The sequence below is a fragment of the Lutjanus erythropterus genome, chromosome 18 (assembly GCF_056507025.1).
Source record: "Lutjanus erythropterus isolate fLutEry1 chromosome 18, fLutEry1.hap2, whole genome shotgun sequence".
NCBI classification, from domain to species: Eukaryota; Metazoa; Chordata; class Actinopteri; order Lutjaniformes; family Lutjanidae; genus Lutjanus; species Lutjanus erythropterus.
In genome coordinates this window covers 9,763,473-9,788,097 of record NC_139334.1, presented here as the reverse complement: position 1 = coordinate 9,788,097, position 24,625 = coordinate 9,763,473, and the positions used below count along the sequence as shown (strand labels likewise).

General features: G+C 41.5%; 1 protein-coding gene across 2 annotated transcripts in view; it reads right to left on the bottom strand.

Moving 5' to 3' along the window:
* Positions 1-2,403: 2,403 nt before the first annotated feature.
* Positions 2,404-24,625, bottom strand: part of LOC146310628 (signal-induced proliferation-associated 1-like protein 1) — a 51,148-nt gene continuing 28,926 nt past the window's right edge. The window contains exons 5-21 of one of the 2 annotated variants that reach the window (XM_084742030.1): positions 23,894-24,068; positions 21,763-21,866; positions 21,054-21,211; positions 15,690-16,269; positions 13,038-13,312; positions 11,647-11,904; positions 11,398-11,541; positions 11,148-11,305; positions 10,523-10,605; positions 9,616-10,034; positions 7,862-8,086; positions 7,047-7,209; positions 6,121-6,280; positions 5,664-5,813; positions 5,350-5,467; positions 4,929-5,007; positions 2,404-3,272 (exon numbers count right to left, since the gene is read on the bottom strand). In XM_084742030.1, coding sequence (XP_084598156.1) covers positions 3,129-3,272; positions 4,929-5,007; positions 5,350-5,467; positions 5,664-5,813; positions 6,121-6,280; positions 7,047-7,209; positions 7,862-8,086; positions 9,616-10,034; positions 10,523-10,605; positions 11,148-11,305; positions 11,398-11,541; positions 11,647-11,904; positions 13,038-13,312; positions 15,690-16,269; positions 21,054-21,211; positions 21,763-21,866; positions 23,894-24,068 — 3,393 coding nt within the window. In that variant the 3' untranslated portion in view covers positions 2,404-3,128. Of the gene's footprint in view, positions 3,273-4,928; positions 5,008-5,349; positions 5,468-5,663; positions 5,814-6,120; positions 6,323-7,046; positions 7,210-7,861; positions 8,087-9,615; positions 10,035-10,522; positions 10,606-11,147; positions 11,306-11,397; positions 11,542-11,646; positions 11,905-13,037; positions 13,313-15,689; positions 16,270-21,053; positions 21,212-21,762; positions 21,867-23,893; positions 24,069-24,625 lie in introns of both variants that reach the window. The other variant, XM_084742029.1, reaches the window with a different exon arrangement.

The following is a 24,625-nucleotide window of genomic DNA, read 5'->3' as shown; positions in this document are numbered from 1 at the left end:
GGTGAAGACACATTAACTGTTACTATCTGTGATGGCTGCACCGACAACAACACAGAGAACCAAAAGAAATCTTTATTTCACTTACTTTAAGTTTCTGTTTTAGTGTAACTTGAAGTTATTTAATTTTCAGAGAAAATGTGCAGTTTTGTTTGAGTTACCTGTTTTTGCTGCTTGAGTTGTCTGGCTGCCCAGGAAAATGAGTTCCAGCTGCTGCATATCTGGTGTCATGCATCCTGAGGAGGAACAATGTTTTCTAGTTAAATTTTTGTGATTATTTCTTAGAAAACTGTTTCTGATATTCATGCTTAGTCTGTCCCCCCTGTGTGTTAGAAAGGCCAGAGCAGCCACTATACATGTCTCCCCCAAATTGTGCTGTTTAGTTCTCATCTGGTAAGTCAACAGTTAAATTCTGGCTTAGTGGCTTTTTGTAGTTATTATTATTTTACTTTCTTCCCCCCCAGACAACCACCTGTATCTCTGGTCTACCAGCCCAGTCCCAGACACTATTCCTCCACTACAGTTCTTTAAGGAAACACTGGAAACAGAAGAGGGAAATTTGCACTCAAAAGACTACATTTTGGAAGACACCCGCTCAATTTATCTTACTCAGACTGCTGCAGCCTCATATTAGTGTCACCTTGACAAATCAATATTTTGTACAGATTCCAGACTGTAGATTTGCCCCCGGTTTCTTCCATTATGGTCAGGAGGAACTATAAAAGTGACCAGTACCTCCATCACTGTCCGGCGGCCAAATGAGTACTATTTTAACAAACCAGTGTTCAGGATTTAGTGGCATCTAGCAGCAGGTTTGCACGTTACAGACACCACATCTCACCCCCCATGCATCCTTTAATTTGACTAAATATCCAGGAACAACACTGCGGTGTAGTATAGCCAGAACTATGAAAGGCATCACACTGCACTCATGTCTCAGCTCCATGATCATTCACATCTTCACCCTGGCGTCACTCAGGTGATCCTCATCCATCAATCTGTCTGATGTGGGCTCGTCTCTGTCAGGCCGACTGCCTTGTGTAATCACGCCTAAGTGGAAAAACAGCAGCTCCTTGTTAATCACAATACAACAGCAGGCGGCCACCTCCTGCCAGGCCACTGACAGGTATCCATTTACTCTGAGAGCCACCTCAGATGGCCCAACAGTTAAATTACCTTTCCTGTTTTTGTCTTGATGAAAAATAGGACTATTTGGGGGCTAAATCTGTCTTTCGTGCCTTAATCCCATTACATGCCACAAAATGCCATGACAAAGATAAAATGTAATTCAACAAAATATCTTTAATAGATATAAACATTTTTACACATCACAGCTCAATGGAAACAGAATCACATGCTGTCACACATGTAAAGAATGAAGGTGCAGGGGCGATCTGCTGTGCTAGGGGGGCCCTGGGGACTCATTCGTCTTACTCCGGCTCATGGTCTTTGTCCTGCTTTATCTCCTGATTATCTTCCATATCGGTCCTTTTGCTCTCCACTAGCCAATAAAGCAGAAATACATCAAAAATAATCTTAGAAAATAAGAATGAAGGTGCAAATTCTGATGAATATCAAATTTCTCCTTATATACAGTTGCGCAGTTTCTGAGTACAAAAGGAAACTGTTGTGAGGCTCAAATAAGGACTCTCAATTCAGGTCGGGCTTACAAGCAGATTTACAGGCTGCAGAAATCTGTAGCTGGAATTCCAGGATTTACACAATATCTTACTATGTAATCATATATTGAACAGTACCGATTTAATCTATTGAGAGAATCAAGGATCAGATTGAGGCCTTTGAACATGCTATGGATGGAGGAGGGGGTCAGTTCCATGTAGCATTTTACATGTTGTCGACACTAGGTGGCACTGTCAATCAATCCACTGCAGCAGACATAGGGAATTAAAAAAAAATCATAAGAATTAGTATTTTGGATTTAAAGTTAGCTCTCTCCTGTTGAAAGCTTTGTTTGGGTTTAGAGGATATATATTCTCTCATAAGTACATGCAGAACTCTAACTGCATATTTCTTTTCTTGGCCATTATCTTTGTCATAAATACTCTTTATATATCATATTCAGGGCAGAGGTGAGAAAATAAATGTTAACATCATATATTTACAATAATCTGAATGAGTGACACTGACTGTCACTCTCTATCTTTATGGCGCCCATATTGTTCTGTATGTTTTTGTACAATATATATTCTTTTCATCAGCTTGTGACCAGTAGTCCTATACATTTTTCACTTACTTTTAACCCTCTAGTACTTAAACATTTCATACAATCTGATTACATAGGCAGTACAGACAGGAACTTGACCTTACAGTGTTTACAGTTATGTGCTATGCAAAGAGTCTGTCTGTCTGTCTGTCTGTCTGTCTGTCTGTCTGTCTGTCTGTCTGTCTGTCTGTCTGTCTGTGTCTACCAACCCACACTGCTACTGATAAAGCATAGTCCTATATTCTCACATAGCTTCTTTTCTTTTGGTTAGTAATTAAAAACAATCGGTGTTGTTATCACTGAATTGGGAAAATTGAAGAATATGTAAACAGCAACTAATTAACAACACACTGTCACTGAATTCTGAAAAAGTTTTGTCCTCTCTCAGAGGACTATTGGACTGTTTTCACCAACTCTTTCCTGGGATGAACACATTTTAAATTGCGTTTTTAATTGGAAATCTGTTCACTCATAATTAGGTTAGCCGGGGAGCTAAATGGGGACAGTCGCTTTAAATCCCTTTAGGTTAGTTTCTTGCTGTCTCTGACATGCAGGGATACCAACAATCCATTAAATTGGACACAAAGCATCATATTTGTGAAATTCAAGGGATGGGAGTGCATGCTGATAAAACACAGAAGCACCACTGCTCTTTTTCTCTTCTGTTCCCCTGTTCTTTTTTCCAGAGAATAATGTAGTCTTTCATGGTGATTATACCACAGATCCACAAGGCTGAGGAAGGATGACATGTGAGTCCGTGTTGGCACTGATTTGTAAAAGCCCGACAGAAACAGTTCATGTTGTTGAGTTAGTAGTTCTGCTGTATGTGCAACACTGAACAAGATTCAGGTGATCAGTCTGAGTAGTGGTCAAACTCCTAAAGCAGAGCAGTCGATGGCTGCGTGCGTCAGTTCATGTCGATGGTGTTAAAGACCCACTCTGTGAACTTCTTCAGCTTGGCTGAGGCGCTATAGGACTCCTCCAGGAGACGCTGGTTGTCCTCTCGCAGGCTCTGGATCTGAGCCTGCAGCGACGCCTTGGCATCTTTCTCCTGGTGGTGACAAACACTTTGTGAGCAATCTGATCTTGACGTGAAAACAAGTAAATCTAAATCTGTGTTTGTTATTTATGTTACATGTAATTTTGCCAGCCCCCTGAAAAGTGATGAGTTGAGTCATCAGTCAAAGGCTCCTCAGTCAACTGAGATTCTTCCACTGCACTATTTATTGTATTAGCACTATGATTATGTTATCTTTAGGCCTGTCCCCAAGAGTCAACCCTGCCAAGAGTCCTAGTTGAACACTTTTTCATTTATTCGTTAGTTGCAGAAATAAAAAAAACAACCCCCCCCCTTCAAACTCCATTCTGGAGCTACGCCTCGCCTTTAAGGCCCGAGGGATTGTTGCAACACAGACCTCTTCTCTTGTAACTCTTGTACTCACCAGAATACAGCTGCTAACTGTGCTGTAGCTGTCATTAGCCACTTAGCTCAGTTAGCAGTCCTACCAGAGTGAGACACTGCCTCCAAGGCAGACAGAGGCTGGTTTGAAAACAGGGAGCACAATAATGTTACTGAGGTGACGTGCAGGACTTTGACTTCAGGGAAACACGGCGGGTTCAGGAGGCCTGAAGCAATTGAGGAGCGATTGTGTAACATACAAGTCAATTTGTAAGTATACATTATCCATCGTGTTGATAATTCTGTGAGTATTTTTTTTTTTTTTTTGTGAAGCTGGAAGTTATTTATTTCTGTATTTTGAATAACAAGGTTACAGTGTATTGAAATAAATTAACAAAATGTTCAGTCTCCTTGCTGGCTATTCTGGCATATTCAGATTCATTACCGCTTTTGCTGTTTTTGCAACATTTAACAGGCAGCTCACTCTGTGCCCCAAAAATATATATTTAAATAAATTAATTAATGTCATAAACATGAGATGACTAGTCAACTATTGGCTTTAAATGACAACTACTGGTCGATCAGGAAAATCTGTAGTGTGGGGCATCCCTGGTTATCTTTTTAGCATTTTGTTTCTATATTTTAACCGTAGTTGCTGTCTGAGTACTATGTTTACACCAAGGGTCTGAGAGTAACGGCATTTAGATCCTATAATGTCCTGTACATTTGGCAGAACTGACAATAACTTTGACTTAAACTTCAAGTCCAGCAATCATTTGTTTTTGCTTTTTTGTATGTCAGTGTGCATAGCAATAACAGGATAAAACAAACAGAAGCTCACAAAAACAAACAGGGATAACATTTAAATAAAGAATTATAAATAAGGAGAATCATAAATATATTTTTACAGTCTTTGGTGGTTAACTGATGAGCAGTGAAACCTCAGGTGAAGTGGTTGGTAAACAGGTTTCAGCTCCTTTTTTTTTTTTTTTAAAGCTGTATCATTGTACACTGAGCAATGCAACAGCACCGAAGCTGTAACATTTACAAACTGAGTCTCAAAATCACCACAAACCACAAAACTGACGGTGATGTAAGTGACGAAGGGTGATAAAACAGAGCACAGTGTGACGCTGGACATTGGCTGACAGTCTGTCAGCAGCTCAGCAGGAAAGCAGCTCTGTGGTGCGCCATTCTCTGATGTTTTCACACCACAGACGATGAAGAAAGACATTAAAACATGAGGAAAGCTAAAACGTGAGACCAATGTTGGCTGATTTAGGAGTTTAGTGTAGTGTCATAACTCACTTTCTTCAAATCGTCTTGTAGCAACTTCACCATTGACTCCAGCTGACTGACCTTCCCCATCAAACAGGCTGGAGTCTCTCTGTGAAAGAGGACAATCAGGACTTTTAGCTTGAAGAAACACTGAAACTTGACTCCTTTCATATATATATGTGTAACGAGTAACTAATTCTGTGGAAATCTTATGCCAAAAAGTGTGTACTTTTGGAAAGGTTCAAAATACTGCGGAGCAGAGATTTATAAACACTATACTTGATGATTTTACTGTTTAGCAAGCAGTCAACCAGAAAGGAGGACTAATTAGTGCTATCAGCTGCAGTAGTGTTTGATTGGAGTGAAATCTATAGGGTCTTCATGGCACAGCACTGTACACCAGTGGATTAAAGCAAACACTGGTTCTGGGCCATGACCTGCGGCCTCTTACCCGGGCGATGGCTGTCTCAGCGGGGCCGCCTGAGGCTCAGCCTGCTGGGGGCTGGGCGCTGCTGCGCTCTCTGCCATGGAGCTTTCCTCTTGGGCAGCCAGGAAGACCAGCCTCTGCTCTGAATAAAAAACAGTTAGAGGACAGATTATTAGACCTGGACACTGAACAAATACAGACAAACAGTGCCCTCTGGTGGTGAGAATAAAGATGGCAGATGGGTTTTTCTGCAACACCTTCCACTGAAAAGTAATATCCGTAATTAACCTTCACTTTAATGATTTTGTGGAGGAAACTAAAAGACGACGTGTGCCTACCCTCAAAAGCCTTGGCAGCGTCTACCAGGTGGGCCCAGTCCAGTGGGCCATCTGCCCCAGCGTCAGGCAGGGGCATGAGGACAGGGTCCTGCAGCTGCTGTCTCTTCCTCTCCTGCTCCAGCTCAGAGCTCTCTGGGGCTGACAGGTCTCCTGGGAAGGAGAAACAGAAAAATAAAACACTGGACAGCATGTGTGTCTGTTCTCCCAGGACAGAAAAATAGAGACATTTTGCAACCAACAGGGATTTAAATATCTAAATTAAGTTTTTAAGTCCCTGGATGTATCTATTTTCTGTTTTTGAGGTCTACAAACCTCATTATCTGAAGATCTACTATGAATTGCAAATCACATTATCTTACTTCACTACTTCTTTTATGACAACAAACAAGGTCCACAGGACAATAAGTATCAACACTCCCACATCCTCAATGATTAGCTATAAATACTGAAGATTTACCCAGGGATTTATGTGATGCTCGCCTGCTTGGTCCATGGCGAGTGGTGGGCGAGCGTGGCATGGTGGAGCAGCTAAACAGAAGGTCAGTGGGCGTGTCACGTTGTCCGCTGGAGGACGGCTCCCTCTGCCCGCCGTAAATACTCTCATCTGACAGGGTTCTCTGTAGGGAGCGACGAGTGGGCGGTGGGCCCGGAAACAATGGCTTCAGATTGAGATGGAAAAAGACAAGTGAGAGGATTCAGGTAAGGCAACGTGAGATATTTATTTTATTGATTTATTTATTTGAAATAATCCCATTCAAATGAACACAAAGTGAACAAATGTTGATAGCTCCCAACCTTTTTTGTCACGCATAAACACACAATCCTAGTTGAGTTTTATTGACTTATGTTCCAAATATGTTCTTATCAATGGATTATAAACTGGATGTTATTTAACATTATTAAATATGTAAATGGGGATTGTCTTAAAATATTGTTTTAATACAGTTAAAGTGTCAGTGTATAGCCTACTGTGTAGTCATTTCTTTTTACTAACCATTTCAATGTTTATTCATTACCTTTAGCTAACTATGTCAATTGTGTACTTTTAACTAACATTTTCAATTTGTTCATTGGTTAAAGTCAACTATTTCAACAGTTAGGTGTAGTTTTTTAGTGTATGCTTAAATTTTAACTATTACACCTGTTTAACACTTTTAGCTAACAATGTTAACTGTTTCTCCCTTACTTTTAGCTATTTCAACTTTGTACACACACACATACATACATATACATTAATCTTAATACATATATCAATATATTTATTTAGTTAAAATTAGTTGGGTTAAGTAGTTCTATAATCCCTGGCATCCCTAGGGTACAGGAACACCTGGTCAGGAATCACTGTTACTTTGCAACTAGCATCAGTATAAACATGTTCAGTACCTTCTCTTCACTTGTAGTGGGTGGAGGGCTGTCAAGTGTGATGAGCTTCTTCAGGTCTTCTTCCAGGCTGGACTTAGCTGTGTGCCGCTGGGGCGACTGGGAGCCCCGGAGATTAGCCCTGAGTTGCGGCTGACCACCAAGCAAACCATCACTCTGGTGCCGTCTGCAGATTAAAGTAAGATTTAACTCAGAGCGATTCCTCTTAGATCCAAATCATACACATTATGAAGAAAAGCAGGAAGCAAAGGTAATGGAGGTGAACAATGTAACCATGCATGTCTGTAATTACAGGTCATAAGTTCAAATTCTGACTGGATGAGAATCTGTAAATGACAAAGAGCTGCAGTTATTTTCTCAAAATGCGCTGTTTAACATGCCCTTGACAAAATACTTCACCACTTAATTGCTTCAGCAGTAAAAGCTGTGGTTTGCTGAGCAGCTGTACACTGTGAAAACAGCAGTAGTCTTCAACCACAAATGATGCAATCACCCTTGGGGCCAAACAGTGACACATATGCTGGCTTGAATGAATGAAAAAGGGCAATTATGTTTAGTCACCCTTCTCTGGAAACCAAAGGATTCTGTTTTTTAAAAAAAGTTTCATACACAGTTACACCACATGGTGGCAGTGTTGGCCAAAATAGCATACGCACTGATAGAAAATATGCCTTCAGCTCCCCTGTATCTCAAACATCAACACCATCAACAGCAGGACATTCTTCTTCGCTCGATGATCATTTTCCCAACATGCAGCACAGCAGGAGACGCAGTTTTAAACATTCACAGATGTTTTGTGAAATCTTTTCATATCTTACTTGCGAGTGCTGCCAAAGTCCACAGAGTTGACGGTCCCCCCAGGTTTCCTCCAGCCAATCAGGTACTTCGAGGTCGCTCCTTGACGAGGGTAGAAGCTCTTGCTCCCCGGGGACTGGCAGTTCTGGGATGTGGGCGAGGTGGCTGCAGCAGCTGCCTCGTCCTGTGGCGACGTGGGGCTGCAGCCCTGACCCATCGGACTCCCTGAGTGGCCAGAACTGAGCGTGCTGCAGAGAGGGGGAGGGAGGCGAGACGTATGTATGAGTAAAGAAAGGCGTCACAGACTTTCGCTGCATCCAAAATCACATAATATGCACTACATACCCAAAATGTGTACAAATGTTCAACATACTTTTGTGAAGATAAACAGTGATATGTATCTTTTTGGACACATTGTTCACCACATATAACATCACTTCCTACTTGTCGGTTGGCACATAACCATGGCAACTCATCCCAACAATGAACTAAGCAACTTTCACTGGCAAAATTAAACTTTCTTACATTTAAATTGGAGCATTATTTACGTTACGCCAGACCTGCCTTTGTTTGTTATGCTGCTGTTGTTGTCAATACTACATTGCAGTGTGGGATATTTATGCCGGCATAGTAAAATAACCATCAGTAATATGTAACAAACTGCAATTATTTTGATAGATATTGCGATTTGGATATGATTCACAATTAGTCAAAGATCATTTTGCATGACAATTTTCATTTCCACTAAAAGAAAATCTATTAAAATCACAATGCTGTGATATTTGTTGGGGTCCATACCAAACAAACATGTTTTCTTACATCTGGAGAACAAGATTTGCAGGCCAGGGCATCTCTGCAGCACTACAGTTCTTCATTATAATGCTGTCTGTTACACATTTTTCCTTTAACCAAAAATCACAGTTTATGATTTGGATAGTGCACTTGGCCATTTTGAGAACATTTCTATCAATTGTACAGCTGTACTAAGTGGGTAAAGGCAGCTTTAACAGCCTGGTTCAGAAAATCACATCACTTTAGATCACTTTAATGTAATGTAGCCTTTAACACCAGGAAAAAACAACACTTAATAATAAATAATAATCATATTGATATATTGCTCAAACTGTCAAAATATTTCTGCAGCAGCATTAAGAGTTTGTTTGCATATTAGAAATACCTTCTATGTCTGCAGACGAGATCAACTGATGAATTTATAGATAAGAAATAGGACACAGTGTCCTTGCTCTCCGTTTCTTCAAATAACATTCCTCCGTAGTTTCACATAAAAGCTTGAATTTTCAAACAGTAAGTTTTGTGTCTGTGGGTAAGCGCACATGTGCGTGCACATACTATAAAACAAAGCTTCCAATGTACAGGTCCGCTGGAGCTGAGTTATTTCTGGCTGAGTGAAGAGGAGAGGGAGGGAAGCTTTAGTTGATTCAAAGGAAGTGGGATTTAGAAGAGGGGAAACAGTGCTGAGCTCACAGTCTGCATTTCTAGCAACTTCAAGCACTTCCTTTCTATCATGGGCACCAGGAGACAGAGATACATACAAATGCAAAACCACACACACACACTTACAGAGACACACACAGCCACACACTGACACAGAGAGTTATTTCATTCTTCCTCTCTCCCTTTGTTAATGCCAAACCGCAGAGCTTTGGACTTTTCCATCTGGGATGGTACAGGATATATCCGGACTACAATGAATCACTGTCTGTGTAATGAAACATTGATGCTGCCTACAGCTGACAAGAACAGAACAGCAGCACACCTGGAGTGGGAGGTGGCGTCGCTTAGGCTGTAGGAGCCACTATCAGGAATTGGAGGAAAGGCTGATGGACTCTTTGCTGGGATCTCGCTGCCTCCGATGGGGACCAGCGTGTCTGATGTTGGAGGTGGAGTGTCTGTGGCCCTCTGGCTGCCTGCTGGGTCGTCCTGCCACGGGATTTTGTCTTTGGCCCTGAAGGCACCGGTGGAGGAGGCTGTGCTGCTCTGTGTGGCAGTGAAGGAGGAGGCGTCGATGCCGCTGTCAGTGGAGGTGCCCTGAAGGTAGCCATTGAGCTCAAGATCGCTCCGCACTCCCGAACGGGAACCCACTTCATACCACTTCTCATCGCTGTGGGCAGAGCTGGAGGCATTGCTTGAGAGTGTGTTGCTGCTCGACTGGCTGGATGAATACGGAGCATCCGGCTAATCAGAAAAAGAAATAAAATTTATATTTTCACCAAGTTTTTACACAACACACAAAAGTACATGCTCAAAATAACACTACAGTGCACTGTTAAGAGAGGTTTTTCCTGGAGGGCTGAGGTTCTACCCAGAACCATCTGCTTCTGAAGAACCTTTCTTTGAGGAAAGTTCTTTGTTCCCTAATATAAAAGAGAGTAGAACCCACCTAAATGTGTTCTGGATAAAACCCTTGCAATATAAAAAGATTCTCAGTAGAACGCCCTTGGTGGGTTCTTGCATCCTTAGGTTGAAGGGTTCTGAATCAAACATCTCAAGGGGTTCTAAGTGGAACCTTTCACAGATGGTTCTAGATATAACTCTTTATCTTGGGCTTCTAGGTAGAACTCTCTGACAGGGTTGCAAGTGGAACCTTTACAAGATAAAGAACCCTTTATGGTTCTGGTTACTTGTTTATTAAGGGTGTGTGGTAATTTTTGATTCTGACTCACCTTCGTCCCTTTGTTTGGAGACATGTGGCTGCTCGGCTCTGACGGTTGGAGTCGAGGAATCACAGCCTTGGAAACCACAGTGTCTGTAAGAAGCAAAGCTGTATGGGTAATGAGGTCTTCAGACAAGTAAAAGCAGTAAGTAATTTTATTTAAGTGCTCATAGATAAGAGCAGCACATCCAGTTGCTTTGCCCTTGCCTTATGCCACCACCCCCTTTTTGGTGGAAAGCAGACTCTCTAAGCTGAGTGGAAATAAATGCAAATTCAGAGGTCTTTGCCAATTTAATAGAAAATAAAATAACAATACCATATGGCTTTTTAGTTATTAGGAGCTCAAAGCTTATGGCCAGTCCAGCAAACAATCGTTGTTGCCAATCAGTGGTTGGCGTTGTTATATAAGAGAAAATAAAAAAATTAGATCCTTTCAGTCCTTTCAGTCTGCCTCCATCAAAGTGGATGAACCTGACATATTCTCTATGGATGGCCTGAAACCACAGATCTCTTCTTTTACTGTCCCTCACTGTAGTTATTCAGTTTCAGTTCTCGTTTTCACTCAAATGGGGGCGTGACCGCTCTCAAGACGGTGACATGACATACGCCCGCTCTCCGTTCAGAATCCATCTTACCTGCACTGGTTTTGTCCCCAAGTCTGCTGGTTGCGTCCCCCTCCCCAGTCCGGGACCATCCAACACCAGCACCAGATCCCGCTTTGATCCCATTGACCCCGTCACCTGCCACCTGCCGTGCAGATGACCCAGGGGACTGGCAGTTGTTGTTATTAAACCTGGAGGGGAGAAGAGGAAGGTCACCTTTGTTGCCAGGCAGTGCAGCAGGCCAGTTTACCGTATGTAACTCATCATGAGGGGCAGAACTTACCCATCAGGCATCGACTTCTGCCTCCAGTGGTTGGAGCTCATGGTGTCTGTGTAGGAGAGGCTGGAGGGAGAGTTGGTGTTGTGCAGCGTGCGACCCATCACAATGGAGCAGGCAAGAGCATAGTTGTCGTTCCCTGGGGAATATCTGTCATGACACAGACGTATTTCATTAAAGATGAACTGTATGCTGCAGCCAGACAGACAGCTGTGTGTTCAATGTGTCACAACAGCGTTTTATTTATTTTCTGACCTTTTGGGGTTGAGGGGTCGACCGTCGCTGGAAACACTACGGGGAATAGCAGCAGAGTTGCGGTCGCTGAAGTCTGAAGGCGGGGCCTTGATGAGCGTTCCCCCTGTGCCAGCAGCGCGTGTTTGAGGGCTGGATGAGGTGCGAGGCCACTTGGCATTGTTGTTGGTGGGGCGGAAGGGGAACTTTAACTCATAAGGCATGCCCTCCTTGTGGTTCTTGTAATCCACAAGCGGCATGTGGTAGATTTCTGAGCAGCCTCTGTTGGCACATGAAGTGTTCGCAGTCAGAATAGTTCGGAGGCGGCCTCAGTAAAGCCACATACAACTGAATTAAAGGGATAGTTCAGATTATTTGAAGCAGGGTTGCAAGTGGTACTTATCCATAGTCAGTACATCACCTACAGCAGATGGTGGTTGACACCCCCTGAATTTGGAGTAGCAACGCAATGTACTGCTGTGGACAGGTCTACAGCAAAACATTTAGCCACCTAAAAAGGCCCAACTAAAAAAAAATCAATATCAGTTTAAGTGTATGCTACTTGCTGTTTTGGTACTGTTGAATCAAATTCCATCCTAAAGGCATACATTTTATGGTGGGGTCATATTATTTCCACAGTAAAAAATTTGTTCCATCATCACCATGACTCTTTTTTTGATTCACTTCCATCTACAGACACAATCAGCACTAATGTCATTTACTCAGTGCCAAATCATTACCTAACCTGTGATGAAGTGTTTGTCACAAACACGCATGCTGACTGGCCGCTTTTACAGCGCTTGTTCTCACACAAACGGGGTCGAATGGCTCCTCTCATACATGAGAAACTGCCATTATATAAGCCAAATATCACTCTCTCCAAACCAACCAGATTTATTTTACTTCACATAACACGGGGGCTGCTGGTCTAGCGCTGCCTCAGCTCATTGGTTAGTTTGTGTTATTGTGTGACTTTGGTGTTTCAAAGTGTTAGTTCAGATTTACTGATGTCACACACTAACACAAACAAACAAATAGATTAAGGCAGCAGTAGAGAGCAACTCCAGTGATCTGGAAGGTAAAATTATTGAATGGAGTCTGGTTGGAGAGAGCCATATTTGGCTTATATAATGGTGGTTTTCAGTCAAAAAGTCTGTTGGACAGCAAGGTAAAGCAGTGAAAATATTTGAAATATTGCATACACTTATTGATTCTTTTAGGTGAATCTTCTTTAAGTGGTTAAAATGCACTTTGCTGCTGACTCTGTGCACATAAGTACATTCCTTAGTTTTCATGCTGGTACTCCTCTCTGCTTCACCAAACTACTGATGCGTACCTTATACAGCCGCACTTCAAATAATCAAAATCCTCTTTAAGTTTCTCTTGCATTTATTAACCATCTATATCCACTCTACCTGCGTGGCGTGGAGTCCTCATGAGGGGGAATGATGACCACCTTGACAGTAACAGAGGTTCTGAGCAGGTCGATCATCTGCTCATGAGACAGCGAGGCCACCGCCACCTTGCAAATCTCCACCAATCGGCTGCCCTGCCTGAGACCGGCCTGCCAAGCAAAACCGTAAGGCTCCACCTCAGCGACAATGCCCTCAAAGTTGACATGAAAGCCCAGCTGGCCCAGGGCGTTACGGCGCAGGGTCATCTCTGTGGTCTGACTGCCCTTGGTCAACAGCTACAGAGAAGATAGAGTGAGACAGTAGAGGCACAGAAGGACAAATCAGAGAGAGAGTAGAAGAAATGCATAATGTATAAAACTTTAATAAACAGGTTCCTAAAAATCCCTTCAGGTAAACTAATATACCATTTTTTAAAATGCATCTGACGCCTGCTCTTATCTCACCCAAGCTGAGGCACATATTTCAGTCATACTCTGAATACTAAGCACTTTAATTTAAATTATTCTGTAGACTCCCATGATAACCGACTGTCTAGCTCTTCTTCTACCTGTGGGAAGTTAATTGAGAAGTAAATAGTAGTTAGTAGAGCCCAGGAGCAACTCTCAGAAGTGACAGAGTTCCAATTAGCTACAGTTCCTGATGCATGTCAACAAAGGCCATGAAAGAGAAGAGGGGAAAAAAACACATTCCTGCTTTACAAGGTAGGGCACGTGCCAGTACTGGTAGCAGGCAACAGTAAATCTTTACCGCTAGCCACCAGCTAGGACTGCAGTGTTGCAAGAATGATCCAAAAGCCCAAACAAAAGGCACTGCCTCACCTCCACATGAACACCACACTGAAACCCGCAGTAATGATATCATATCACCAAATTACTATGTATTCTGCTTAGCATGACTTATAATGATAGAGTCAACACAACAGCTGTGGCTTTCTGGTGACTGTATAATTTGAGGCTACACCCATATGTTGCTATAATAACATCAACAATACTTATTTTTTCATATTTCTGTTGTCAAGGAAGTGGGCAGATGAAATATTATGCCCTCAAACATCATAAGACTGGAAGTCACTGATATCATTGAAAAACTTCACTAAGCACTTTTGCCTACATACCTGTCCAACGGCTACAGACAGCCCTGACCTTTGCACTCATCAGCACAATGCTTGATTTAGATTAATTAAATCTTAGAGTTTACATTAGTTCTAATTTGAGTTTAGTGAAACTAGGTTTAAAATGAGTAAATCCAGATTTAAAGCTACTACAAGGAGTTTTTAGCTCATTATTAAACAGTCTCCATTTATTACTGATCTATGATCTGATCTCTACATGACCAACATAAGGTAACAAGACCATCTGCAAGATGATTGTCTGTTTCTATACAGTCATTCTTAATGCCCGCCATGGGGTTAGATTCTGCTTAAAATCAGATTAAATGATCATGTTTATATTTTTCCATGCAGAGTTACAGCAAGTAGCACATTAGCCAGTTAGAAAGAAGCATGAGGAGATTTTTATTTAGATAATTTTAGTTTTGGCTATATATATATATGTATATTATATATAAAGTTCCATGTAGTAGCTTTAAATTAAGCAGAACTCTACTGCACAATTAAAATCTGATCTCTGTTAAGTAAATCTGAGTTTATTGATGTAAACCAAGATTAATCAGTATGGAAAGCGTATTTACCTAAATGATAATAATAATACTGAAAAAAAAAAAACTAAATCAGACTGCTGTCGAGACCTACTTTGGACCTGTTAACTTCTGTCTGCTCTGTATTCCTTAACAAAGCATTACACTGTTTGGTAGCTTAAAAAAAAATCACAAAACATTCCATTGTCCGCTAGTTTGCTAAAAAGTTAACAAAAGATTGCACTGTTTGCTAGCTTGCCAGCCTAGTTAGCCTACTCATAATGGCTTGGCAGAGAAGTTCTAATTTCTCTTCCTTTAAGATAAACTTGTCCAAATTAATAAAGCAATATGGCAAAATATAGAAGATCAGAAAACTGACATCAGCACAGAGGAGGAAAAAGAGACCGTCTGGCAGAAATCGGCTGTTTTAACAGATCAGCTATTGAAAGAAATAAGAGATGCATCATAAAACTCAAATGCTTGTCCCTTGACTTTCTTTGAGGAACTTTATGATTTTGCTCAATGCGTCTCAAAAAGGCAGCCACTTTAAAAGTTAAACCTCCTCAAGTGTAAGTTTTTAAGTTAATACTGGATCAAATTTAAATATGAGTTTTAAGTTTTGGTGCAATAGTATAAAAAATAATCTAGGTTTAGAGTGAAAAACAAACTTAGATTTACATTTATTTAGTGTGAAAGTTTAGCACAACATAATTTAGATAAGCCATGATTTAACTGGGTTTAAACATGAATCCTTGTTGGTGCAAATAAACCTTGGAAATGTATATTTCTTCTACTGTTTAAATTATTGTTGACTGCAGTTTCCCAGATAACTATTTAAAATGTAAATATAATGATAAAAGAGTGTATGCATTCAGATAGAGGTACAGGGACTGTGATGTTCATTACAAGCTGTTTGTCGTAGCCGGGCGTTCGGCTCAGTGTAACCTCAGATAACTTCAGCAGATGGTGTGTGCTAATGAGATGTACTGTCATAGACAGTAATGCTGCCCCACTGACCTCCAGTCTTTTGACAACCTCTCCAAAGTCTTCTGTGTTGTTATTGATGGAGCGCAGCGATACACTCTCACCACGCTCATAGTAGATCTTCATGGAGGCGGGGCTCCCCGTCGACCAACCAATCACGTCACGTGTGGCGCAGTTAAACACGACTGCTTTGGCCTCCTGATCCAACAGGATGATGAAGTCATTTGAAATGGCCAACAGGCATTCACGTTCAGCACCGGCGACCTGATCTTCAGCATGAACCTGCCAGGTGATCGCCCCAAGGCTCCGAAGCTCCGCCCCGCTGTATGGACGCACCTTCTCCCGCCGTTTGTGTGCCAGAGAGATGAAGGGGAACTTCCCAGTGGGTTCCACTGGAGTACTGGTCACGTGACGCTCTGCCAAGTCCCGCAGATATTCCTGTCGTGTGCGTGTCGCCATGGCGCCAAACTTATCCGATTTGTGGGCCGCGTTCTCAGCGTTGATGACTTTGCCCAACAGGAAGTCCCTGAAGACGGTGGACTTGGGGAAGGTCACACCCTTGGGGATTGGTGGGCCAAAGGAGGGAACGTCCTGGGAACGGGTGACAGCCACACTGCAGGAAGAAAGAAAGGAAGAGGGAGAAGGGTTTGAGGCCACTGATAGGGCATGTAAGCAAACATTTCAATAGTCACATGTAAACCACTTTCTAATAGTTAAATTTTTTTAAAAGAGGGGTTGTATGAGGTACTTATCCATAGTCACTGTATTGCTTAAGGAGATGGTGATCGGCTCTTCCCTGCACCACTGACTATGGTCCTTTCTAACCCTAACTATCCCTTTAAAAGCATGTATTGGTTTGATTCTGTCATAAAACAAAAATGGTTATAAAAATAAACAGGACAGGAAAACAAAAAGCACAGATTTAATATCAGTATTGGAGATGTACATGTGAAGACAAATGCATCAATATAAAATAAGATAGCATGGAACACAAACAAACAAAAAAACAAATATGTTATGCTTGACAGGATAAAAACAGTAAAAGCTAACATAACTTATTTTTGGTGATGATCCTCCACCTGGGACAAAAAGTTACATTGCAAGGACAAACAGCACATGTACTTTTAAAAAAGCAGAGTGGAGACATCTTTACACAGTTTCCCCTGAGGTATTGTTGCCTTTGCCCTGCTTCACTTGTGAGTATAAAGGAGGGCGTTAGAATTCCTACGGGCGAGGCTCTCCTCTTGTTACCCTCTACTGCTCCTGTTCCATCTGAACACAATGGCTGTCCTTGAGTTCAATTTCTGTAAATTAGTGAGCAGGTGCAAGTAATGCTGTCTCATATCTGCCGTTCACAAGAAACTGGGCTCAAGTGTTGAGCATATTCAGCAAAGTGTGCTTTTTAAAACACAATATTTAAAGTCTGCCATAAGGGATCTCTCACATTAAAACAATAAAGAAAATGTATTTTTATGATGTTGTGAAGTGGCGTGGGATCATGGGAGTTGTTATTGTCACTTTTAAACAACCACCATAGCTGAGGAAAATCTGTCTGACATGACTCAGGCAGAAATGTTCATGGATGACTTAATATTACAGTTCTATTCATGCCATGTTTAGTCATGTGCACTCACTTCCTGGAAGTTATGGCAATTAGCTAGCAACGGCTAGCAGGAAAGACACTATTACCTTGAATAAATCACAGATTCTGTGTGTTTGAAGATTGCAGGACAAATTTGGAATAATGTATATGTATATGTATAATATAACATATGTCTAGCACTTTTAGAAATTTAAATGCAGTAATGTTAGATATTGTAGTGTTAATTTACCATTTGGGAAGAACTCCACGGTTTGTTAAATCAGTTGGTAGCATGTTTGAAAACACTCTGGCTGTGTAATTTCTACTGTAAAGTGTGAAGAGCATGTAGAGGCTATAAGTGCATACACATACATTGAGTCAGCTGCATATACACTAAAAGACCATGAGAATGAGCAAACCAAGACATGGTGTTGGATAAGCTGATGTGACAGTCCTGACAAGTCTCCATCCAGTCCATTAAACAGATAACACGGCCATTGCCTGTAGCAGAAATGTTGCAACCCATGCCTGGCTAACCCTGGCATATAAATACTATACATCCAATCACAGCTGACAAGCCAGCTCCCAGTGCTGACACCCTGCCAGTCTCTGCAGCATCATGGTATGGAGAAGCGGTGCTGCGGCTGGAGCTAGCAAGCACAAATGGCCTATGTTTCCTAAACAAAGGTCCAGTTATGCAATCTGGCTTGCTGGCCCCGTGTGACTTTGAGGCAGCGGTTGAAAGCAGCAGATTAGCACCCTGCTGGCCCCGGGCCACTTACTCCTCTAATGCTTCGGTCTGGCTCAATATGACCTGAGCATTATCCAAATCTCAGCAGCAGGCAACAACAGGCTATTAATAACCGGATGACTCAACAAATCATAACATGCTCTTTATTAATGGAGATTAGAGAAGTAAAGACATTATTGACATGGTCTTTGGTTAAGATATAAAGACACAATTATATGAAATGATGACAAAGGTCAAAACAAACAATATTTTCTTTGTGGGAAATCAGGTTTTTCAAGTTAGCACGTGAATGTGTAAGAATTTGTGTGAGTGTTTATGTTTGCAAGTGCAACAAGCAGCCTGGAATCAACACTGGATGAAAGACTTGTGTCACTGCACCATGTGCTGATCTAAATTCCACAGATCCATATATTTTCTATTCATTAGTAAGTTAATTTAGAAGCTTACATCACTCTTAGCATTGATTTCACGTTGGCATATAACATAAGGGAAACACATCTCCACTAACACTAACACTAAAAACAGTATGCTAAACTTAACAAATTCTCAGCAATGCATTATGGGAAATGAGGGCCATCTCACAGCACTATCTGCAACATATGTGACTGTCACAAGACAGAATCCTGCAGCGCCCCAAAATGGGGCCATCACACATTACACACACTAAACAAGCTTTCCAGATGTTAAAACTGGATGTGCATCAACATCAACTGACAAAGAACTTTTCACCATAAAACTAAAATCAAGTTTTAGTCTCATGTAACCTTACTATTGATACTACTACTACTGCTACTACAAATGATAATAATAATAAAGAAAGAGAGCTCTGGTATTGGTATAGCATTTGTATCAGAAGATATCCAAATTCAGATATCGTAATCAAACTGGAAGTGAAAAAAAATTGGATCAGTACATTTCTACCAACACACATCAACACAAACACCTATAACTTACCTCCTGATTTCACCAAAAGGCAGCCATGCTCTTCAGAGTATTACTGCACAATACCCTGAATTGATCATTGATTAAGTCAACGCGATGCGACAAAAAGATTTCCCGGGTCGATGATAACTCGATTCTCTTCTGTTATGACACCACAATTCGACACTCGTGATATACCACTCAATGTGGTGTAGCAAATCCTTGTAGCCTGTGTTCTCTTGTCTGGACCCAGATTTTTTTCCAAAGCATCAGGGAAAAGCATCTATGGAAAGACTTGTGACCAACAGTCAGCATTGAAGTCTCAGCATATGGTGCCTCGATCCAGAGAATATGAGTAGAAGCCAAAAGCTGGGAGTGTGTGACTCTGTCTGGGTGGGGTAGATAGACTGTCCTTAAGGATTCTGTGTCCCGCGCCTCTCCATTTCATCTATAGGGTAAACCAGGAGAACCAGCATTTCACCCTTTCTTCTTTTCCCTGGGTATAGGCAAAAATCAAGCAGAATGAAGGTGTCCACTAGTCGATGGGGATGAAGTCACTGGTCAGAAAAAAAAAAGAAAAGAAGGGCTCAAAATAAATTAGCCCAAATTTGACGCGGGTGTGAGCTGAAAGACACAAGGCTGGCCTGACCCGTCCGCTCCTGAGATGGACTGTGCAAGCTCTGAGGGACTCTCAACAACCCTCCCTACTCACATGCATGTCCGGGTGAAGAGAGCACTTCATGTGCATGGCGCTAACTCCTTCAGACCATTCCGGCTCACGCTGCCCAAAGGCAAAGTGGCAGGCAGGGAGAAGAGGAGGAGGAGGAGGAGAAAAGGGGGGGAGGCTTGTATTATACGAGTGTGTGAAGAGTGAGCCTTTGAGTGAATTAGTGTGCATGTAGGGAGAAAGTGCATGCATGTGTGTGTAACTGTGTGCAAGTGAGCATGAGAAAGAGGTAAAAAGGAATACGAGAGTGACAGGGAGCGACTATGTGTGTATAATATCAGTGTATGCAGAGCGCAGAGTGTGTCTGTGGTTGGGTAGTGATGCATAAGTGTGATCAGAGCCACAGAGTTACAGTCTGATCATCACGAGGCCGAGAATCAGCCCAGCGGATTAGAAGGGGAGGAGATCTCCCATCAGTTCGACAGCTACTGCTGGGCTGATCTATTCTATTTGACCGTAATCAAATAAATTTATACTCACCCAGATGTGCAGAAGACATGAACACACACAATCCAGAGAGAAAGGACGGTCACGCAACAGGCTTTTAATGTTTGACCCATGCCTTCCAGTCAATGCTTTTGTCTTAATGTAGCTACCTGCATAAAAACAACACCGCTGGTAGCACTGAAAGTGGTGTGGAGCTTTTAAGGGTCCCATAAAAAGGGCCCAGGTCTGCAAGGAAATGGGAAGTTAAAACCAGATTTTCATTCAAGGTGGCTACTGGGTTTGGTCAGTCTGGCCTACTTTAAATTGTAATGAGTCTCCTTAGTCTCTAGATAAGGTCATATATATTCATAGCTGGTGAGCTAACCTTAACCTCAGTGTCAGTCTCAGCTCCATACTCGTAATTCTCTGCGACGGTTAACTGGAAACCTCTCCAAGGCTTTTGGTAGGTTGTCTGATTTTTCAAAACCTGTACTTATCCAGGAAGAGGTTTTGTTCAGCACACATGCTGCATACATAAACATTGTTTTTTCTTTTTTCCTTCCTTCCTTCCTTCTTGTCCATTCTCCTTTTGATTAACACAAACCATACAGCCTTGCTGGGGTAGTCAGTGTTACTGGAGTTCCTGCATACACTGACTGCATTACTTCCCCACCGCCCCAACCATCTATGCATGTTATCAATAATTAGTTCCACAACAGATGATATAAACAGAAAGTGCCTAAAATCTGTGCTGCAGCTATGCTGCTGCTACTGTACAGAGCAAATGTCCCTACTCCAAAAAAGTTGGGATGCTGTGAAAAACATAAAAACATCATCAACGTCAGTTGTAATTGTAACACCAGCTTGTCATGAGTTTGACCAGTGGAAAACTGTCTTCATCGTGGCCGTCCCCTAAAAACTACTGTACACCTCCAAGCTAAATGAGTTTAGCTAATATTCTAAAACATGTAGTCACATACAAAGACCCACCTGTAGCATGTGTTGTCGGAGCAGGGATTGTGCACCCGTACGACGATGAAGACATGTTGAAAGTGAGACCGTATGGCCTTGGGGGTGAAAGGGTGAGCACCAGGCTCCTGGAACACAATGGTCACTATGTCGTTCCCTATGTGGCGCTTCCTCAGCAGCTGGTTACAGCAGAAAAGAGTTGTTAGTTATTTTATTTCATATTTGCATTCACTATTCTTGCACTGTTTTACCTTTCAATTACTTTACATTTGGACCACCTCCATTAGCACATACAGTACTCTATTACAGTGACAGCTCTCTGCTGTTTTTTATTCTTGTTTTATTCTTATGTTTTTTTGTTTGTGTGTGTCATATATGATACTGGATGCCTAAATTTTACCTCAGAATCAATAAATTATCTATCCTTCTATGTATCTATCTAAATCAACAAAATTTTAATTAGAGATGTGTGCGACTTAAATCTGAAAATCATACCAATGTCATATAGTACATTCCATTAAAGACAAAACATTGCACTTGGGAACAATGAGAGTTTCTTTAAAATGGAAGTTGGACAGAGATCAAATCTGATAACTGATACAAGTCATATGATGCATTCCTCTAAATGAGACACCCTTCCTTTAGGGTTTTCTTTGTTTCCAAAAGTAGTTTTCCATTTCCTGATACATTACTATTGGCAAGCCACAAAGGCTAGGCTCTCCATCTTTACCTGTTGTTTGTTGTTGGGCGTGTAAGGCAGCAGTGTCGACACGTGGAACATGATCTCGTAGTCCTTGTATGTCGTGTACAGGGAGTGTGTGCCTGTGGAATCCGCTGCAGGAAAAAGACCCATTGTACAATTAGCCATCAATCTCTCCCGCATATATGTTCTGTGTGCTCAGTGTTTTCAGTGCGAGACAGGATGCAATTTCACCAAAACCCAAACAATTAGACAATAGTGAACCGTGGGCAAGATGACTGTCAAAACCAACAATCAATCAACTGTTTTACTCAAGTGTCATCCTGTAAGTGGAGCTCTTTGCAGTTTCAAGAACAAAATGAACAGTGTCTAAATGCTGTAACAATTACACTTCCCATTCAATATGTTCTTTGAGGACAATAAGGCCATAAAATTATTATAAACTTTTTTTATTCAATCACCAAATCTATTTTAGTCATGCCAGATTCCCTAAAAATTGAGTTACAGCATGCATTTGCACTTATTAGCTTATTAGTGGACACATGAGATAGAAAAGGATACTAGAGAAGAGATATGAAAAGAAAAAATAAGTAAAGTTAAAGTGACACAAGGACAAAGCTGGTGGAAGAAACATTTGACCACAAGCAAGATAAAGGAGCAAAGTACAAGCCCAATAAAGTATACTGCAATATGAAGGAGGGGAAACCCAAAATTCTAACCAAGTCATTACTAAAACTAAAGTGAAACTAACAGAGCTGCTAGTAATAGCCTTTTGTTTTTTGTGTATCATTATTTATTATTTTATTTATTTAACTATTCTTAGCAACACTGTGTATTAAAGGTAGAATCGGTAGGTTTTGTCTGAACTGTTTGTAAATGTACCAGGCAACAACAAAAGAAAATAAGAAAAAATGGATACTTTCCAGTAGACTTGCACCGATTAATCGGCAGTGCTCGGAATCGGGCCGGTTTTCACGTGACTGGCCTTGACCGGTGACCGGCCGGTCAGCGTCACAAATCCGGTTCTGTGCCCGTCATTGTCACACACATGTTCTGCACGATGGTCACGTCATGCGCGCAGCAGACAAACTGACCGTGACGTCAACACAGCGCTGATAACAGCTACACACTCTGACACACGTCTGCTTGAAGATGGTGTCAGCGACAGATTCCAAGAACAGGATAAAGAAAAGACAGACAGTCTACAACGAAACAGAGCAGCTGACAATGACGCAGAACAGCCGTAAACTCTCTGGCACTTCAGGCTAATGCTAGCAAGCTAGCAGCAGACTGCTGTTCACAGAGGGACAGTTAAAATCTCACCTCCTTTTCTGGCTGAAGAATAAACAACCTGTGTTGATGTGTCTCCTCAAACATTTTCTCATCCAGACTCCTTTAACTTCTGTGTTTGTTTTTCTCACGGCAAAGTTTTACTTCAAACTGTTGCACCGCGTTAGTCTCCGGTTTGTTTACATCCGCTTCCACAAAAGATCACGTGAAATCGCGTCCCACGAAATCCCGCGAGATGATATCGCGAGATCACGTTCACCCAATTCATAATCTTAATATAAAATTATAACAAGCCCTGGTTGTAATCTGGATGATTTTGGAGAAAGTATTAAATTAATATTTAATAGTCAGTGTCTTATTATGAACATATTTACAAGAAAAGTTGCAAAAATGTTTGTGAATGCTGTCAATTACAGTTCTTAGAAAGACTGAAAATCGGAACCGGCCAAAATCGGAATCGGTAGGTCAGACCCCTCAATAATCGGAAATCGGAATCGGCTAAGAAAGTTGAAATCGGTGCAAGTCTACTTTCCAGTGATAAAGATTCATCACCAGCAGAGTATAGATTTCTACAAGGTACACATGAATGCACACATGAATGCACTATGATGTCCCTGTCCCTCTGTGTGTGTTTCAAACTCTGACACAGACAGCAGAGGACAGAAGCAGTGTGCCTGTAAAGCACGACATACCGTAGACTGTTGGCATAGTTTCTTTATTACATAAACTATTTAGAATGAATATCAGCCAATAACGATCAGTGACTGATTGATCAAAGCACTCTTAATTACAACTTGGCTCACAAATGAATAAAAGGACAAATTCTGTGTGTGTCTATGTATGATCTAGAAGTGTGTGTAGAAGTTGTTACTTTTCGTGTCCAGCTGGGCTCTGTACTTGGTGAAGCCTTTGAGACGAACGTTTTCCCCCAACAGTTGGAGGAACTCTTCCAGGGCGGGACCAGCCGTCTCGTTGTTGTACATCTCCTCCTCAGTGCTCTGGCCTGCTCGGCAGTACATCACGCCCACCTTCACCTGAAAACTCAGCTGGGGAGCAGCAAAGAAGCAGGCATATTTATATTTCTCTAATAGTTAGAGAGAGAGAGATAATGACCCTACATAAGTCCCACCCCTCTTTGCTCTGTGCTCTGATAATAATTGAGCAAGCTTGGTAGCTGGCGGCAAACTCAGCTTCTCCTTTTGTGTGTCCTGTTCTTAGACATGCTATGTGCTAGACTTGTCTATGCTGAAAAGAAAACCAAATTTTGTAGATAGCTAGCAGTTGATGAAGATTAACTAGCACTGTGCTAACACTAGCTAACTTAAGATAGGACTATATATACTGTATGTTTTACAGGTCCCCCACAATATCTTTGAACCATCTTCAAAATTTGGTTTTCTTTTCAACATAGATGAGCCTCGCACATACAAACCCCAATTCCAACAAAGTTGGGACACTGTGGAAATGCAAATAAAAACAGAATATGATGATATGCAAATACTTTTCAACTACTTAAAATCAATCTAATACAGCACAAAGACAAGATATTTAATGTTTGAACTAATGTGCTGCAGGCATCAAAAGTAGAATACGCGCATATTGG